At 44.9% G+C, this 20,208-nt stretch overlaps 1 protein-coding gene across 1 annotated transcript in view; it reads left to right on the plus strand.

Annotated features, from left to right (window-relative positions):
* pcdh1a (protocadherin 1a) overlaps nt 1–18,762 on the plus strand; it is an 84,787-nt gene extending 66,025 nt beyond the window's left edge. Inside the window, exon 5 of the mRNA XM_010870385.4 lies at nt 14,325–18,762. Coding sequence (XP_010868687.3) covers nt 14,325–14,695 — 371 coding nt within the window. The 3' untranslated portion in view covers nt 14,696–18,762. The remainder of the gene's footprint in view (nt 1–14,324) is intronic.
* Nucleotides 18,763–20,208: the final 1,446 nt, after the last annotated feature.

The following is a 20,208-nucleotide window of genomic DNA, read 5'->3' on the forward strand; positions in this document are numbered from 1 at the left end:
AGAAAGAAAGGTAGATAGATTAGAACAATCACATGGAGAGACAAGACAGCCAGATAGATAGATCAGATGGACAGATCTGTGTTATAGTGAGGGAGGTGGAGTCGCCAGTCAGCGTGGGTTTTCTCACAGCAGCCCCTCTGCTCTCCTCTGTCAGAGCTCTAAGTCATTCCTAATGATCCTTCTTGCAAGTGTGCTAATTAAAACCCCAGACTAATGGAGCATTTGGCCTCCAAATAAATCTGCCCTGTGACATCTGTGTTGACAACAGTGTGTTTGCTGTAAACATTTTCCCATCTTTACGCCAAGCTTTCTCTGTGCGTAGACAGCTACTGTGGGTTTGCCAGATCTAGAGACATGCTTTCCCTCTGCTTTGTTCTCAAACATCAATCCTACATCCATGTAAGCTGTGGACAATGACATGTAGACCCATGGAAAAACCTTTATCCCTAGTAAAGAACCCCCCCCCCCCCTCCAAATAACAACCACAAGTCCTTACGGTAACTCAGAGTATTGCATAGTTAATCCTGAGCCATGACACACTAATACACCCACTCTCAGGTATATTTAAGTGTCAACATTTGGCTTTTCCACAACATGTCCTCATTGGTTTCATTGCTAACGATTAGCCTTTTTACCCAATCCAGTCTTTTTATTCTCTCTCCATAGCATGGCGCGTCTTTATGTTCCCTTTTTGTCTAGATAAAACATGGCTTCCTGTGGCTTTCTCCCAGAGCCTCAGTCGCCCCATGTGGGGAGTGGCTGTCAGCCGCCCAGCAGCAGACAGAGGAGAGAAAGGAAACGTTAGAGAGAAAAATGTCAGCTCCACCCGGGAACGCTGTGTGTTTCGGGGAGAGGATGAGTGATACGCTAACAGGTGGAGCCAGTTTCCTGCTCTGTTTGTGAATTCACAGCCACTTCCTTCACATATGATGTATTATGCATGCTTTAGTTTCTGGTTTTGTTGTCGTGTTGTATTCTTTCCCAGGCAGCATAGTCGCAGAGCAAAGACAAAAAAATAACTCCCTTTAAAAGAACAGAGGACTATTTTAGTCTGCTTTGTCTTCGGTGGCAGGAGGACAAGATTGTGATCGGAGCCGGAGTTGTTAAAGAGACAGAGATGAGGGAGATGTTGGATGCTGACAAGAAGGTGGGATGGGCAGGGATGAAAAGCACACACTGTGTCCACACAACGGTGCTGGGGACCGGGGACACTGGGAAGTGAACTGCCAACCACGGAGAGACCTAATTAAAATGGGATTGATCACTTTAGAGAGATTACAGAGGAGACGAAAATGATGGATGACAAAGAGACGGAGAGGGAGCGACAGAGTGGTTCCTCCCACCCCTACGCCTCCTGCACGCTGGAGGAGAGTCTGGCCGTTTTCTCCCCTGTTAGAATGAAATTGAGTGACACGATGACAGGCTCTACCGACGACGGGCCTACTTTGCGCTTCCCGAAATGATTGACAGGTGGAAAACAGGGAGGTGAGCTCTCTGTGTGTCACTGCATTTAAGCTGGATGAAAAGCAATATGTGAACTCCAGACATTCGGCTTGTGCGCGGTTGGCCTGGAGATGGAAGGACGTGGACGTGTTTCACAATGTTGGGTGGCCTTTTATTATGGGACATCTACATGTTCAGAGTGTGGCGGTGGAAGGGAATGTGGTTGAAGATCCACTCTGACCTTTTTGTTCAGCGTATCGGTTTGTGGAAATGGCTGTCATTCCTGCTTTTTCGCTGGAGCGGCGGTTGTTTGGCTCTGGGACTCGGTAACTAATATTTGGTCGGCGTTAGCAGCCTGAGGTCAGGATGCGGTGTTGCGATTCACCGCTGTCTTTTTTGTGACATCTCTTTGTTCGTGATGTCAGGACGCCTTGCAAGTCGGACGGAGATAGTCTTTCAGAAAATCAACTGAAAATAGACCTTCAGTTTAGTATCCCACACTGCACACATCAGGAACTACAGTGTCAGCGTGAATCCCAGATTTCTCAGGTCCTCAACACCTTTCAGCACGCTGTTCATATGTAGGAACATGGAGTGCGAAACAAATACAGCTCCGGAAAAAATTAAGAGACATCTGCATTTGCATTTGCAGTGGTCTCTTAATTATAACCCTTCCGTTCCTCACTCAAAACCTTCCTTTTCAACTTTTTTGGAAAGGAGCGAAAAAGGTGCGGTGGGCTCTTAATTATTTCCGGAGCTGTATAATACGGTAGCTTCTGATGAAGCTGAGGATCTACACACGCTGGTGTCATGTGGCTTTCTAATTGAACCTTATATCACTGCTTGTTATGTGAAGGCACTGAAGTGCGGTTTAATGGAACGTGTTTTCTAACTGCGCTGCCGTGTGCTGTAGTGTGGTGAGGAAGGAAGTGTGTGGCCTTTGGCTCTAGTATAGATCACTGATAGATTGCAAAGCAACAGAAGCTCTGCTGGTGCCTATGTTCTTGTGTTCCGAGAGCTGGTTCGGACAGCGTTTGTAAGATCTGTGATATTTGATGCGTATGCTACATGATCTACAGCTATTGATTTCTCCACTTGTTGTCTTTGTAGGCCTTAGCAGTGTGCCCGTTCCTCTGTATTTCCATCCTGGACTCCAGGCTGTGTTGGAGCACTCTGCATCAAGTCTACCATGTGTACCGCTGTGGAGAACACGCACGCATATTCCTTCATGCACTTTTCTCATACTATGTAAAACAGCGGGTGTGTGTGTTAGGTGTAGGTGGATGTGTGTGTTAGGTGTGTTGGGTGTGCGTGTTAGGTGTGGGTGGATGTGTGTGTTAGGCGTGTTGGGTGTGCATGTTAGTTGTGGATGGATGTGCGTGTTAGGTGTGTTGGGTGTGCATGTTAGGTGTGGGTGGATGTGTGTGTTAGGTGTGGGTGGATGTGTGTGTTAGGTGTGTTGGGTGTGTGGATTAAGTTTGGGTGGATGTGTGTGTTAGGTGTGGGTGGATGTGTGTGTTAGGTGTGTTGGGTGTGTGTGTGTTAGGTGTGGGTGGATGTGTGTGTTAGGTGTGGGTGGATGTGTGTGTTAGGTGTGTTGGGTGTGCGTGTTAGGTGTAGGTGGATGTGTGTGTTAGGTGTGTTGGGTGTGCGTGTTAGGTGTGGGTGGATGTGTGTGTTAGGTGTGGGTGGATGTGTGTGTTAGGTGTGTTGGGAGTGTGCGTTAAGTTTGGGTGGATGTGTGTGTTAGGTGTGTTGGGTGTGCGTGTTAGGTGTGGGTGGATGTGTGTGTTAGGTGTGTTGGGTGTGCATGTTAGTTGTGGATGGATGTGCGTGTTAGGTGTGGGTGGATGTGTGTGTTAGGTGTGTTGGGTGTGCATGTTAGGTGTGGGTGGATGTGTGTGTTAGGTGTGGGTGGATGTGTGTGTTAGGTGTGTTGGGTGTGTGGATTAAGTTTGGGTGGATGTGTGTGTTAGGTGTGTTGGGTGTGTGTGTGTTAGGTGTGGGTGGATGTTTGTGGTAGGTGTGGGTGGATGTGTGTGTTAGGTGTGGGTGGATGTGTGTGTTAGGTGTGTTGGATGTGTGTGTTAGGTGTGTTGGGTGTGTGTGTTAGGTGTGGGTGGATGTGTGTGCTAGGTGTGTTGGGTGTGCGTGTTAGGTGTGGGTGGATGTGTGTGTTAGGTGTGTTGGGTGTGTGTGTTAGGTGTGTTGGGTGTGCGTGTTAGGTGTGGGTGGATGTGTGTGTTAGGTGTGGGTGGATGTGTGTGTTAGGTGTGTTGGGTGTGTGTGTGTTAGGTGTGGGTGGATGTGTGTGTTAGGTGTGTTGGGTGTGCGTGTTAGGTGTGTGTGGTTGTGTGTGTTTGGTGTGGGTGGATGTGTGTGTTAGGTGTGTTGGGTGTGTGTGTTAGGTGTGTTGGGTGTGCGTGTTAGGTGTGGGTGGATGTGTGTGTTAGGTGTGGGTGGATGTGTGTGTTAGGTGTGTTGGGTGTGTGTGTGTTAGGTGTGGGTGGATGTGTGTGTTAGGTGTGTTGGGTGTGCGTGTTAGGTGTGGGTGGATGTGTGTGTTAGGTGTGTTGGGTGTGTGTGTTAGGTGTGTTGGGTGTGCGTGTTAGGTGTGGGTGGATGTGTGTGTTAGGTGTGGGTGGATGTGTGTGTTAGGTGTCTTGGGTGTGCGTGTTAGGTGTCTTGGGTGTGCGTGTTAGGTGTCTTGGGTGTATGTGTGTGTTAGGTGTGGGTGGATGTGTGTGTTAGGTGTCTTGGGTGTGCGTGTTAGGTGTCTTGGGTGTGCGTGTTAGGTGTGGGTGGATGTGTGTGTTAGGTGTGGGTGGATGTGTGTGTTAGGTGTCTTGGGTGTGCGTGTTAGGTGTGGGTGGATGTGTGTGTTAGGTGTGGGTGGATGTGTGTGTTAGGTGTCTTGGGTGTGCGTGTTAGGTGTCTTGGGTGTGCGTGTTAGGTGTGGGTGGATGTGTGTCTTGGGTGTGCATTTACCAGCTCGATCAGTGTGGCTGTTGTGTCCTTTCAGTTCATTACTCCTAATCAGTCATTTTGATTTGCATGCAACTGAATATTTTGATTTTGGATTATTCCTAATCCTAATGCCAGATGTCAGAGACAGTCGTAACTGATCTACCATTGTCTGAATTTGGCTTTTCTCAGCAACCATTAGACATGACAGCTTTGAGCTGTCAAAAAATTAGCGAGTTACAAAGCAAAGTCCGGTCATTCTGAGTGGCAGCTTTACATCTGCACTTCGAACGCTTGAGTTGTGTTGACTCTGCTTCATGGGATTTGTGAAGTCCTGTCATCAGTATGGGAATCCACGCACAGTGTGTATTTTCTGTCACCTCTAAACCAATGAGGTATCAAGTACCCCGGACCAGCAGCATCACATTACCAATGACCTCGAGTCTTTGACACTCCACTGTCCCATTACATCCCCTCTATCCGGGTCACTGGGGACCCTGGATGGGCTCACTGCCAGCTGATGATACTCTCTGGGTCAATGACAGTAGTGCTCATACTCCCTGTGTCTCTAACTGGTATCATCCTCCTCACTCCTGGCTGGAGCAGTGCGGACACTGGCACTGTTAGAGCTTCTGGCCTATTGGAGACAGGTACCAGGGCACGCACATGCACACACACACACACACACGCGCACACGTACGTTTAATGTTTGTTGTGTATATATATTTTATTTTTAAACAAAAATAAAACTGAAACTGGTACTATATATATATATATATATATATATATATATATATATATATATATATATATATATATATATACACAGTGGGGAGAACAAGTATTTGATACACTGCCGATTTTGCAGGTTTTCCCACTTACAAAGCATGTAGACGTCTGTAATTTTTATCATAGGTACTCTTCAACTGGGAGTGACGGAATCTAAAACATAAATCCAGAAAATCACATTTTATGATTTTTAAGTAATTAATTAGCATTTTATTGCATTAAGTAAGTATTTGATACATCAGAAAAGCAGAACTCAATATTTGGTACAAAAACCTTTGTTTGCAATTACAGAGATCATATGTTTCCTGTAGTTCTTCACAAGATTTGCACACACTGCAGCAGGGATTTTGGCCCACTCTTCCATACAGACTTTCTCCAGATCCTTCAGGTTTCGGGGCTGTCGCTGGGCAATACAGACTTTCAGATTTTCTGTTGGGTTCAGGTCTGGAGACTGGCTAGGCCACTCCAGGACCTAGAGATGCTTCTTACGGAGCCACTCCTTAGTTGCCCTGGCTGTGTGCATCTTCAATGCTCTTACTGAAGGAAGGAGGTTGTTGGCCAAGATCTCGCGATACATTTTTGTTTTAGATTCCGTCTCTCACAGTTGAAGTGTACCTATGATAAATGAGCGACCTCTACATGCTTTGTAAGTAGGAAAACCTGCAAAATCGTCAGTATATCAAATACTTGTTCTCCCCACTGTATATATATATATATATATATATATATATATATATATATATATATATATATATAGTGTTTTGCCATTTTATATTGAAATAATGTTTGGTGTGTTAATGGTATTTTATTTTTAAACAAAAATAAAACTGAAACTGGTACTATATATATATATATATATATATATATATATATATATATATATATATAACAAATATAACTAAATAAATTAATAAGTATATATATTTTATGTTAAACAACTTTGCAAGTGCATGATGCACTGCAGGTGGTCTACAGATGTTAATATGAAAAAATATATATTTCTCTTCCAAGATAAAAAAAAAAGATTTATGAGTACAATGTTAATAGCATCTTTTTTATCTTTACACATTGCACATTATTTCTAATAATTGCAATAACAATGAGCCTTTAGCTTTTTAATTCACTGATAAAATATACTAAAACCACCGACATTTTGGATGTAAAAAAACAAAACCAATTCAAATAGGCTAATGTGTCCCTTGGGTGTTTCAGACAGTGATTTGGTGGGTACCGCTGGGGCCCTAGACATAAGATGTTCCATGTGGCTCAGGGCCCAGCATGGGGCCTCCCTATTTCTCCCTCTGTGTAGATTCTCTGCACACAGGGGCCAGTGAGAGGGTGAGATAAATGAAATTTGCATAGTGATGAGGATATTTAGTGATGACTGATTTCTCTCTTTTGGATGTCTCAGATGATGTATGTGGTCTTATATTTCTATGCTTCTGAAAAGGGATTTTTTCCTGAAGTTGTTTCAAAGCTCCTCATCTACCGTCTGTCCGACAGCCTAGATGTAAATCACTAATGTCACACTATGCTATTCCTGGCTGCTACTGAACACCTGTGTGTATGCGTGGGTGGGTGGTTAGGTCATGTCGGTATGTTCCTGCTTTTCTTTCTCTGTGTGTGTGTTAGGGTTGAGTAAATCAATAGAAAATAATCAACCATTATCAATACCAACCACTGACCACAGGCATTTTGATTAACATTTGTAATTAAAAAATGTTTCAGGGTGTCTGTTAAGGGGACAGTTTATGGTTACAACAATGAAATTAGTATTAGTAGTTTAAATATAATAAATTAAAACAGTCATGATGCATATTAATGATACAAACGTCTCATTCTTCTTTGCGTTATCACACCGTAGCTATTCATCCCACTATGGATTTTTGTCTATACATGTATGGTATATCGCCTAGGTCTAGCGTGCGTGTGTGTGTGTGTGTGTGTGTGGGTGGGGGTGTGTTGTGCGTGAACACGCGTGTTTGTTCGTGTCTTCACCGCACTGATTTGTATGAGTGAATTAAAACAGTGTGCGTGAGATGGAAATGGCCAGTCTGAGGAGACTATGGAGGAAGAGAATGAGACAGACCGAGAGACAGAGTGGGAGTCTGAAGGGGCTTGTTTGTCTTGCGGGTGCCAGTTTGGGCTGTTGCCCGGGGGCCAGTGTGGCGTGGCGGTGCGGGGGCATGGTTCTGCTCAGACAGATGGCGCCGGGCCTTGTCAGAGGCCCTGCCTGTTAGTAGAATTGATTGCAGGGGCCCGTGCCAACCTCTCCCAGGACAGCGACCCATGCCAACCTCTCCCAGGACAGTGGCCCGTGCCAACCTATCCTGGGACTGGCACCGCCCTAGAGACGACAGTTCATGTGACACGCAGCTTTTTTTGTGTGGGGGGGTGGGGGTGGGGGGTCAGGCAAAAATGTGTGAACAATGCTCTCCCATGCGAATGGTCCCCTCCCCGAGGCACGTTGTCATGGCCAATCTGGCCTTAATACGTTCTAGCAGAGCCTATTGTGCTCAGATCCAATCAGTGGCTGCTGTTTGTTGCCCCTGATTTTTATTTATTTTTATCTTTACTGCAGCGCAAGCAGGTTGGTGCTGGAGAAGTGCCTTACTGTAGCAAAATTACATTCTCCGCCCTGGCACAAGCTTTGACACCACAGACAATGATTCACCATATCCCTTTTGGTGACGAGTTAATGGGACAACAGAGCTAAATACAAAAGGCTAGTGTAGTGATGATGAATCAGGGTGTCCTAGTTATATAATGTCTCTAGAGGCCTCTCTCAGGCGTTGGATAACTCGTATCTATCTCCCTGTCTGTGGTCACTGGCAACATAACCCTATCCCACACACACACACACACACACAGACAGAGAAGTGAAACACTCACTTCAATGGCTGCAAACTGATACCCCCCGGAGAGAAGCGAGACCATTAGGATGGACTGATTCGGGGCAACCATTGACCGTATCACATACAGCAGGAGTTTGGCTCATTGTCCTTCACAGTGGATTGGCGTGGAGGCCCATGACACAGATTGCGGCCACAACATGCAGTAACTACCTGACCACGACGCTCTCCTTATTCCAGTGTCTCAGTTCTGTCCTTAGCGGGCAATTTCACACTGTTTCTCACTCCGCTTAAAAAGATTTCCTCCAAAGTTTCGCCATTCAGCGAGGCAAGTCCAGTTCGCCGTTAGGCTTTGATAATGTGGTTGATAACGGCGATGGTTGACGGAGGATTTTTGGCTGTGTTCCATGCCGCAGGAAGACTGTTTTACATTTACCCACTGTTGTGTTCTTCAAAGTCACTTTCTGGGTTTCAACCAGAGTATTATGAGTAGCGCAGAACTCACAGGGGACGTGATTGACAAGAACAGCTGATTAACATCCTCATATTCCAGTTTCCTTTTCTATTGACACAGTCCCAATCCTATTCACTTGAATTCCAAAAGGGGTTGAATGAATAAGCTTCTTTAAAGCCATGTCAGTGCTGTAAAAACATAGATGATCACTGTGAATTAATGGAACTATTACTCAGAGTCAGAGTAACACAGATATGACTACACATTAGGTTCCATAAATAATCTTTCTAACGACGCTCTCCACGTATTAAAGGACTGTTCTTAATACCGCACGCTCGCTGTAAATGTCCGGTTTTACCATTAAGCTTGTAAAGTGGAAGAGTGTGCCAGTCTCTAAGCTCTACAGCCGGTTCCGAAAGCGTGTACTGCATTACTTTAAGAGGGATAGATCACTCTCTGTGTCCATAGAAAAGCCTGGATGGGATTGTGTCCACTCTCACCATTAGCGCGGGCCAGCGCTGAAACTGCACATTTGGAAATGATGAGATACGTGAAGCCCCGGTGGTAGGAAGTTACAATGACAGGGAGGGAGTCACGTGTCCATTAACCCAGCTCCGCTCTTAGCCACCGGGCTCATTCAACCGGGGGAGTCCCCGAGCAGCCGCAGGGGCTCAGGGCAGACGTGAGAGACAGGCGTAGGCGTAGGCGTGGGTAATTAGTGGACGGGACGCAGAGCGGCGGCGGAGCTCCGCGGTCGACCCCGGCCCATCTCACCCGTCCCTGGGCACATAGAGCAGGTAGCACACTGGACTCTGGGGAGGACTTCTGGCCCGGGGCCACATCATCTTCCGCCCCAGTTGGGCTCTCAGATGGGCATCAGAGAGAGGCCCCCGGGGGCCGTAAAGCTGCTCAACCACACTCTGACTGGGGCACTGGCCTTCCATGATGGATGGCACTTGAGGGACTGGAACTGTGTGGGTCTGACATGTACTTCCTTATTTCTAGCAAGTCGCAGAGTGGAGCCGCTCTGGCCTTTAAGGCTTTTCTCACAGCCAGTGGAGGGTGTCCCGCAATTTACTGAGGGGTTCTGGGGCCCTGCCTCCTCAACAAGGAGCAGAGGAGCATTGCAGTCGCGCACCAAAATCCCTCCCCAATCTGCCGCGCGAAAATGCTGCTCTCCAAACACCATGACAATATACAGCTCTCATCAAACTGACAAATACGACTCTGGCCTCATAAAACCAGTACCTTGGCTGCTATCATATCCACATTTAAGTAGCATTGAGCCCCAGATACCACAGCAATACAACATGGACAAAACATACCATTGGAAACATGCCTTACTCTCACATCAGTGGAATATTGGTTGAATACTCTCAGCTGACACACCAGGTTAAATGTCCATTTAATATATAAATTGCATGTAAAATTATGTATTAATAAATAACATCATGGCAAGACCAAGCATGCTGCATTGAATGTATTACACTCCAGTGATCCCACTAGGCTACCAGGAGAGACAGGTGGGGGCTCCGTCATGCGCTTCAAAGGTCATTTAACCAAAACATTTGGCCTGACAGAAACACCTGAGCCTTAATGTCTCCACTCTCCTGGTGCTGCTCTGACCCGTCTGAGCCAATCATAGACCTCCAAATGGTTTCTTTGCTTCGGGGTTATTACTGTCTGAGGATTCCAGGGTCTACCTCCAGAGGACCTTTACACTGTACACTGACCACTCTTTCTGATAGCGAATAGTAATTCGGAAACAGAGGAATCATAATGTAAAAGAGAAGGGGAGGGCTGGTCTTCAGAGCTTCTGTAGCGCTTCACTTCAAGGAGATTGTTATCGGTGAAAAGTAGACCAGACACAGGTTCAATAATTAATTAAAAATTATCTTGAAAATGACCCACTTCTACTTTTTTGTGCGAAACATTCACATGTTGAGATTTGCTTTTCTTGGCCTAATAAAAAGCTGGGAAGAGTGTCTTTAGACAAGCAGGGACAATTAGTGAAGGGTTATGCTAGTTTGCCCCTCCTCTTACTTGACATGTCAGGCTCTCAAAGAGCATCCCCAAAATTCCAATGGCAATTTGGACTGTTTTGTAATGAGAGTGAATGCAGAATTCATATGCTGCCACACGCCTCAGAATGTAAAAAATAAGCAATTGTCTCACATTAATTTGATTAGTGAAATACCAGGTGCATGTTATGTATGCACATTTTGAAGCATTAAGGACAAAACCTTTACTATACAATGCATCATTTACCGACATCAGTAGTCAAGTATGAATCAAATTACCGTCCTCTGGAGATAAACTTGGAGTATGGAATTGATTTCTGTGGTCCCACTACAACTCAGGAAAGCATGCAGTTTATTAGGCTACCGAAGTAATAAGATATTCTGAACTTCATAGGGTCATGAACGTTTACATTGATGAGTGGGATACTCCTAAACAGTAAATGCTGAGGTGACATGATGATCGATGTGTGGCTGCTGTTGAACAATTAAATATGATCTTGCACTGATCCTTGATAATGTCATCATATCGGGTACTGAGGGTTCTCTAAATGTTTTTAATAACGCTTTCAATGATTGAAAATGGAATAGAAAAATACATTAAACATGTCTTATTACATGTCTTTATGAAGATTTTAGAAAATGCTCATACTAAAATCTGTCACCAATTGTATGGAGACCAGGTTTGACTAAATCAAATGCCCTTTTCACATTCATTGGCCTGATGACTAATTTCACATAGTAATATTTTATGCTGATAAGATAATATAGGCATACTGTGTTACTTTTGACATTTACCTGCCTACAATACACACTTTTGTGTTGTAAGCCTTTAGTAAGTGAATAAGGTTAACTGTCAAAAAAATTTAAGAATCTCTCCATGGAAAATACACACGTACCTTGTGTGGTTTTGCTTCATACTAGCTGGCTAGCTTGATTACTATAGGACCATTCACATCCACTGTAGATAGCGGACAAGTATGAAGTAAAATATTTGCTTTATGTATATTTTGTTTGAACTCTACTGCCATTGTTCTGTCTGGAAGCCCGTTAATATGGTGGGGTAGTTTGAGGTAATCCATTAGGGAGAGTGCTTCTCAGATACAATATTTTATATTTTCTTTATCCTGTCATCTTTACACAACTTACTCATAGGAAAATCCACAGAGAATCCACTCTTTTGAGACAGAGAGTTTGGAGAGTTGTTTCAGAAACGCACTTTAAGTGTCAGGTATCTGCTGACCCAACAGAACCGTCGCGAAGGCTTTAGTAAACATGCACAAAATGTCAACCAACAAACACAAGACCCATCAACGTTTTTTTTTTTTTACCAACATGAATTTGCAGCGTTTTTTTTTAGAACGCTCAATATTTAGAATGCCTTCAGTGTGTAGAGATATATCCATAAATTGTCTTCTATCCACTGTCTTGGGGTTCATTGAATACATTTTTGATTCACATATGAACATTTATGTACAATTCCATCATTAGAAGACCACACAGTTAATCCCGAGTCAGAATGTCTTCCTTTTGTTCTTCTCCATCTTCGTCTGAACTGCTGCTCCCTGATGTCTGCTCCCCATCGATCACAAATGCTGTGGCACACAATGGAAAGCCGCCGTGGGGAGAGGGAGCGTTTGCAGTCAAACAGAGAGGAGCAGTGTGAAATCTCAGGAAGAGCAACCCCCTCCCCCACCCCGCCATGCCCGTGGGCAGGGGATCAGACGGAGAGGAAGCCTGCCTCCGACACCCAACACCTCCCACTAGTACCCTGATGCAAGCGGCATGCAAACCCTCCCCTCACATGTCTGTCGGCTGGGGGGGGGGGGGGGGGGGGGGGGGCTTGGCTCTGCACGCACTCCACTCCCCGGCTCCTGTCATCCATGCACAGTAGAGTGCGTGCTACAACAGTGTGAAGGAAGTGCATTTGGAATCAATGATGAAGCTCACTGAAAAAAAGAAAATGAAAAAAACAAAGAGCAAGAGGTGGATGTGATTTTCAATGGGTCTTGCCAGGGTTTCCTGTTGTTCATGGCTAAGTGTATCTGATGTAATAAATGGAATCTGTGAAATATGTTTTAAAATGAAACGAAGCGTAAGTGAATGAACGAGAACCGCATGGGCTGCGACTGGGCTGTTTCCAGATCTTTAGACTCCAGGACTTGCTGTGAAGGAAGAAAAATGGCATTGAGTCACCTCTTCAAAACCCAATCACCTGCTCTCTAAATCCAATCACCTCCCTGTTAAAGCCAGTGCCCTGGCAGAGCTGCAGCTCGCCCATCCGCTCTCTCTGGGCAGCCTACTCTCCTCCTGCTCCCGGCCTTGTGGAGCAGCGCTCTCCATCCGTGACACATGAGACTGTGAACTCTAAAGGGTTTGTTCCAGACCTAGAGCTTGATTTATTCCAGGCTCCACTCCAGGAGAAAACAGGTTTGGGTTTGTTGAAAAAATCCTGCTTCTCCCTCATCTGTCTTTGGCTGCTTCTTTAACCTTCTGTACAACTCCTCTGATGGATGCATGGTCCATTTTCACTGAGCGTCGGGGTCTGTTTATCTCAGCCCTGAGAGGCGTGTGGAGCTGATGTGCATGAGAGGTAAAGGCTCAGTATTGTGTCTTTGTATGTAGGGAACCACAGGCCTCCCATGTATTGCAGAGGTGGAACAGCCCAGAAGTCCTGCCTAATGACTGCATTACAGTTAGATGTGTGTACAGACACAGCGAGACCAGTGGGGAACAGGTCCCGTGGGGTTCTTGGCAAGCCTACAGGCTGCCATCTGTACATTCCAGGCAAACAAATGTAAGGGTCGCTCTGCTAGCTCGGCACGCTTGTCTCCCTGCGAACGGCACCGAGAGCTGAACCCGATACGGCGTCGCTGTTGTTTGCGTTTCACGGCGAAACGGCGCCATCAAGTCGGAGCGAATATTGACAGAGGCGACGTTTCCCGTGACCCGATCGGCGCGCCTCCTCTTTTCCGTGACAGCCCCATGGAGGGCTTTGGCGTACAGTAGAGCCGTATGCGACTATCGATTTGGATCGGTGTTGTTCGGGAACGAGGTCAGTAGGTCGTGGACCTATTTAATTAATTAGGAACGGTACAGTGGAAAATGGATAACAATCAGGGACGTGGACTCATTTCAGACCTGCCAGTGACTAACAGCCATACCACAATAGGTTTACCCTGGGGCTGCTGGGGTCCCTGTGGAAACACATGTACTGCTATGTGTGTGGGTGTGTTGTCTGATCATGCGTGCATGTTGGTGTGTTCAACTTTTGTTTTGTTTTTTCTCCTCTCTCCGGAAACACATCGGGGCCACCGTTTACACCCCCGCTGCATTACTAGACGGCAACCTACATACGCCGCGTAACATCCACCGGGCCACGGAAACGTGGGGTCACAGGGACGTCGAGGCGCGTATCAATCCCCGCTACACACGCTGTCCTAACCGGATTGCTCGATACGTAGCAACGGCAGCGCGCCGCAGTGAAACGGTGGTGCTTCTCACAGCCACCCGACGGGCTGCTGTAGCAACCGTGGCCCGGCGCGTAGCAACAGCTACATAGCAACAGCCGCAGCCTAGCGCGCAGCAGCAGCAACCCACAAGCGAAAGGCAGAGGACGATTTTCTTCCCCTCTTGTGGGTCGGGGGAGGTGTGGACGCGGACCCGGGGCTGACGCGCTCGTGACAGTCTCGTGGCTCGCCAACCGTAGTGAAATGCGAATGGGTGGGTGCTGTATCCGTTGTCCTTCTTCTCCATAAAAACCCCTCTGAACATGTCTGCCATTCTCTCCTTCTCTCTCTGCAGATATGCGTTCCATTCCCGATGTGGCCATGACGGGAAACTGTACTCAGGAGTGCAGTGAGCTGGGCCACTCAGACACCTGCTGGATGCCTGGGCAGCCCTCCCCGGTACGCAAGACCAGAAACCTCCCCAAGCTGTCCACCTTCGTGCCTTACCAGGAGAGAGGGAGCCTGGGACGCCTGGCCAACGGGAGCGTCAGGCTGGGCGGGGAAGAGCTCCGGGCTCGCCTCCCCCCGTCCCGTAGTGCCTATTCCAACAGCAGCCACGCCCCAGGTCAGGACTGCCCCCTGGAGGAGGTGCCCCTGAGTGTTGCCTCTGAGTTCCCTTCCACCTCCCCTCCTAGCCACACCCCCAAAAGAGAGATCTACCTGTGAGAAAGCCCCACCTCCCAGGTCTGAGTGGTGCACAGATGAGAGGAGGAGCCACAGAGACACACCCAGAAAAAGAAACGTGCTCTTAGGATCTGAAACATCCGTTATTTGAAATAAATACCCATTCTGTAGGACAAATGGTCTGTGATGCGTGGTATCATTGGTATGTGCAATAGGAGTTTTTCAGTTTATTTATTTTATTTATTGACATATTTATTCGTTCATTAATGTATTAATTAGTTAATGTATTTATTTATTGATGCATTTCCTTTGAAAGCACTGGTTAAACACTTGTGGTAATATCACACTAAAACAAGAAACAATGGTTTCCTTAAACACTGCTGATTTGCTTAGCTTAGCCCCACCCTGTGGAATGTTCTCTGGAACTTCAATATGTGATCTGGGCTTTAGTGCCATATATAGATAACATTCAAATGACAGGCGATAACACCCCAAGGGTACACTTAGCGCTTTTGATTCAAAATCTAATGGAATGGTCTTTCTTATTGTACAGTGCTGTAAATACATTTGAATGGTGTACGCTGTAAACTGTATATATTCCTGTCTGGCTCAAGCCGATAACATTAGCCTCAGAATTTTAGCATTAGCTTTTCTTTGCTGCTGCTGTTTAAAACTTGATTCAAACATTTTCCAAAAGCTTAGATGGATGTTGTAGAAAGGCTCTTGATTGAATTCCATCATCTACTCACGATCACACACACATACCCGTGAACCCTAGTCATGATAGAACCATGGCCTTTTTACCTCATGCTTCCTGGAGAGCTCCTCAAGCCAGTGAGGAGAGCTGTGTGGCAGTATTGAACATGAAAATATGTGTTTCACTGAGCCTCAGCACTGTGACCCCTCTCCTTTCTTGGAAACAATACACATAGAAGCCAACGCTCACGGTCACACAGACTATTCCCTAACCTCAAACACACATTCTGATAGGGGTTGACCCTCTCAGAGTTGAGCACGTCGATCTCGACCAAGATGGGACCATATTCTGTGTTCTGCGTGGGAAGCTCCTCTCCGACGCTAGGTCTCCCTATGACTGGACAACGCTGAGATAATCAGGGTCTCTCCATGTAGAGTTCACTACTAAGTTCAGCCCCGCGTCACCAGCTTCATTAGGGTTTCTTCTCACCATGCACCATACATTTGAATAGTTGTGATGAATGCGAAAAGGAGCTATTCACACAAGTTTCAGTGGAGAACTCTTCAGCCCTGAGAGCCACTGAAGTGACTGAGAGAGCTGTGACTAAACTGTCTCACAATAACTACGCTTTGTACATTCACAGGCTGACTTCTGAAAGGTTTCATTCTGTTGTTCTCACTTTTAAAGAAGGCCACAGTATACTGGGACTACGATAACGTTTGGTGTGCACAGAAGAAAAGCGATTGCCAATGCCTTAGAAAAAAAGAAAACTCTGGTCACCATTTTATTTAAAAACATCAATTTTAAATAAACTTAAGAATTATAGCTGAAGTGTACTTACTATCTCATATGTCCAGTCCATTTCCAGTTTCCAGGCCAACAGGTTAATTTAGGCCGTTAGCCATTGTTAGCCGTTGTTCCTCCCTCTTCAATTGTGCTGAAGATGCAGCACATTCCTGTAGGCTTCAGCAGCTTTCTCGGACAAAGATTTGTTTTCAAAGTCATTTTGAAATCAGACGTCTGGAGGACACACAGCATTAGTACGTAATTGGATGATGATAATGCCACCAGCCCGCCTCGTGGCACAGTAGCATTACTCATAGCTTTTGATTGGTCGACTGATTCGATTGGATTCGTACGGTAGCCCCTGTTTTGACCGCAGTGTATTTCTATGGAGAGGGAGGCCGTGGGTCTGGTCTGATTGGGTGGAAGAAGGCTCTGCTCCCCTAATTACTGTGAGTAATGAGTCCTGAGCGAAGGCATATGTGAGCATACACCCTGAGGACAATGCAACAGCCACATAATACAAATCCATCCGCAAAACTACAATCATTTAAAAAGGGGTTGTTTTTTTTATCTCCGCTTGCCTCATCGCACCACCGTCAGGCTGCACAAGCAGAATAGCTAAAGTAAAAATGTATGAAAATTACTGGACATGGCCATGATTAAAGGAGGTGGCTGATTATCCTAGCCTTGAGTAAAAAGAAGCACATTATGCTGTTTTCAAAGCCATTTAACCACTGAAATAAAATCCAGCCAGAGTCTTGATACACTGTGATGAAGCCGCTCCGGCACCCTCTCAGAGCAGCGCAGAGCAGCTTCGCAGAGCTACATCAGCGGGTGAGTTTACTGACCTGGAATTAACGATAAGTGTGAAAGATAGAGATGAGTAATAAAGCCAGCGTCACACAGCCTCAATCACTGGCTTTGTCTCCTACGCTGTCTGACTTCTTTCAGATTCACTGGCTTTGTCTCCTACGCTTCTGTCTGACTTCTTTTAGATTCACTGGCTTTGACTCTGACTATTTAGATTCCTTTAGTCTTCGGACTTAAGCCTGAGTCTCCTGAGTGAATCAGGCATGAATCACCAGGTTTATCTCTTTACAAATGACGGTCAGAATTACTGTGTGGCTTCTCTCTGATTTGTCTGAAACATTGGTCTTGACTCAATACCATAGGAATCAAACAAATCAGTTTAAGTTTACACCAACACCCGTCTTTGCATTCATTTTCTTATTTTTTTCAACCTGAATAACTGTGTCGTACTCCTTCACTCCAGCCTATATCAATCGGACACCACCTCTTTGTATATTCAATTACATGGTTTTACCTCTCTTTTGAACTCATGCTGAATATATTATTTCGTGTTGACCAAGTATCAAACCAGGAGGATGGCCTGACAACCCATCATACACTCCCCAGTATGTCCAGTCATGTTGAGTTTGTATGATTCATTCCATGTCAAGTTCACCTGAGCATCAGCTGTCTCTCTGTAGTGGTTCAGTATGGTGGTTGTAGCTGTGAACTGATGACATGATGTTACACTGAAGACCGGGTAAAGGATTCAAATCACTCATAGCAATGTTTTTACGCAGTGTCTTTATTTACAAAATGTGTCTTGTGCCCACTAGAGTTGGGGTACGTTGCATTTCAATTCCAGTGAAAAAGTGATTCAACCTCCAATTCCACATTGCCCTTTTTACAAAGCATTGAACAGAATTTATACATATATTTCTGTATGTGTCCTAACTTGAGTGGAATATACAACTGACCCCAACACTGGTGCCCACTCTCTTGTAATTCTGAAAGTAAAAGCATACCTGCAAAGTGGGTTTCCCTGGTACAAGATGCAGGTTTTTTAATAAAGTACCTAAAACCAGTCTGTGTAAATACTCCAATGCAGGTTTGATTGAATTGAGCCCTAAGTCTCCTTACTAAATCAAAGTGAGCTATATGTGACAGATCTCTCCTAAAGGTGTATTGTACATAGTTCAACACATCCCTATGTGTGCTGTCAAACAGGCTATGAGTTTAGCATGAATTCCAAAGATAATTGGTAGAAATTGTTTACTGTTTTTTGCTGAGATGCTAGTACTGGTTTCTGTTCAAGAACCCTCTCCCCATTGACATTCGCTGCACATTTCATTACTGTCACGGACAGGTCACACTAAAACAAAGACAGCTGCCTTGAAAGTATGTCTTTGCAGGAGATTATAAAGTCGTTATCCTAATTGTTGGTTATATTTATATAGGACAAAATGCTTGTGATGCCATGTTTTTGTACAGTTTTATGTACATGCAAGTGAAGCTTTTTAAAACTTACGACAAAAGCCAATGGCATATAAAAATTGTAATGTGTTTCTTGAGATGTGCACATATTGCCTTGGTTGGATTTCTCTTTGAGCCAGTGTGAATGTGGCTGTTCTCTGCCTGCACCGTAGTCCTCACTGGCTCCCTGCTCCCGAGGGCTTTATCAGACTTTATGTTTATTGTGAACAGTGGATTGTTGGATCCTGTTTGTTCAATACCCATGTGTTCCGTTTTGTTCGGTTTTCGCATGTTGAGAAAAATTCCCTTATAATAAGTCCTCAAGAAATTTGTATTAAAATGAGTCCAGGAAACAATGCTTTAAGTGGCTTATTGAGTGTTGTGGTTATTGACATAAAACTCACATTTTCACTGTACATTTATCGATTATTTTAATTGTGTATATTAGTTACAAATGCATCCATCACATAATATTCGTATAATATCCAAGAGTAAGACGTCATACCCACTTATTAAATTCTCTGTAAATGCTGTTAAAAAAAACATGTTCTGGCTGCAACTATCAATTGCCTTTTTTGGACTTGGTAGGTATTACATTTCAGCACTGTGTTGAAAGATGACTTATCGGACACATCCAGGACTCATTGTGCCACAAATGCCTGTATAAGGGCAGGCCTTCACATTTTAGAATTATACTGTAGTGCTGACTGTCTATCAATCAATTATTCATGTCTGCACTCTCTAGATAGGAAGGAGGCCCTCTCACTTGAGGGATGTGCTGGCACAGTGTTGAGGATATTACCTGACTAAAGGACTGAAGTGTCCACATTGCCATTCAGAGAAGACACTCAATGTTTTGTTAGCTAACCAGAGGGAGAGAATGTGAGAGAGACCTAAGACCTTAAATAATCGACCACACAATAAAGACAAAACAATAAAGATGGTATTGGAAAAAAAGAAAAAGCATTTCAAAGCCTCTTCCCATGCCACGTTTAGCATTTTGGACCAGTGGTTCCAACACTGTATAGGGATGGAATTACTTCTCAGTTAGCACAAATTACTCCCGGTAGCAGCAAGTTCACTCAAACCTGTATGACTTTGAAGAGCAGTGGTCAGAAAAGCACAGTGCAATTGCCTAGTGGACCAAGGAGGTTGAGGTGGGACAAACTGACCCCTCCTGGAAGACAGAGAAACTGCACTGTGAACTGCCAGGCAAAAACAATGACACATTCATAGGAAAGATACAGTTGACCAAACTTGGGCCTCCGGGTTTTTCGGTCTTCCCATCTCTATCTGTAAAGGTTTTTCTCTTTTCCCATCTCTACTAATCTCTCTTTCTCTTCACATCCATATTTATTTCTAAAAGTGAACGTAGAGTTTGTCAACCACTGTTGATAATGAAAGGAATGATTTAGCGCTTACAGCAACAGCCCTTATCAGTGGTGATTTTACCAAGAATGTTTTGGTGGGCAGAGTCAAAGCTCACATGCATCAACACTACACAAAACTACACATTGAATGCACCACAATAACAAATCCAATAAATGTGTCTTGAAGCACCCAGACAAACACGCAACATTTGGGTTATATGCAGTTTATAGTCATCCTGAAATACATATTGCATTGAACACCGCAGTTGAATAATGTTTATAATACAGCAAAAGACATTTCCGCCTGAAAAACAATGAGACGTTGTAAGAGCATATCAGAACACAGCAAAAACACCTGCTTATTACAATGATTACCAAGACAACAATTAAGCAACAACATTCATGCTGATATTTCCTATAGCATAGTTACAGCTCCATGC

This window comes from Esox lucius, chromosome 7, assembly GCF_011004845.1.
Source record: "Esox lucius isolate fEsoLuc1 chromosome 7, fEsoLuc1.pri, whole genome shotgun sequence".
Taxonomy (NCBI): domain Eukaryota; kingdom Metazoa; phylum Chordata; class Actinopteri; order Esociformes; family Esocidae; genus Esox; species Esox lucius.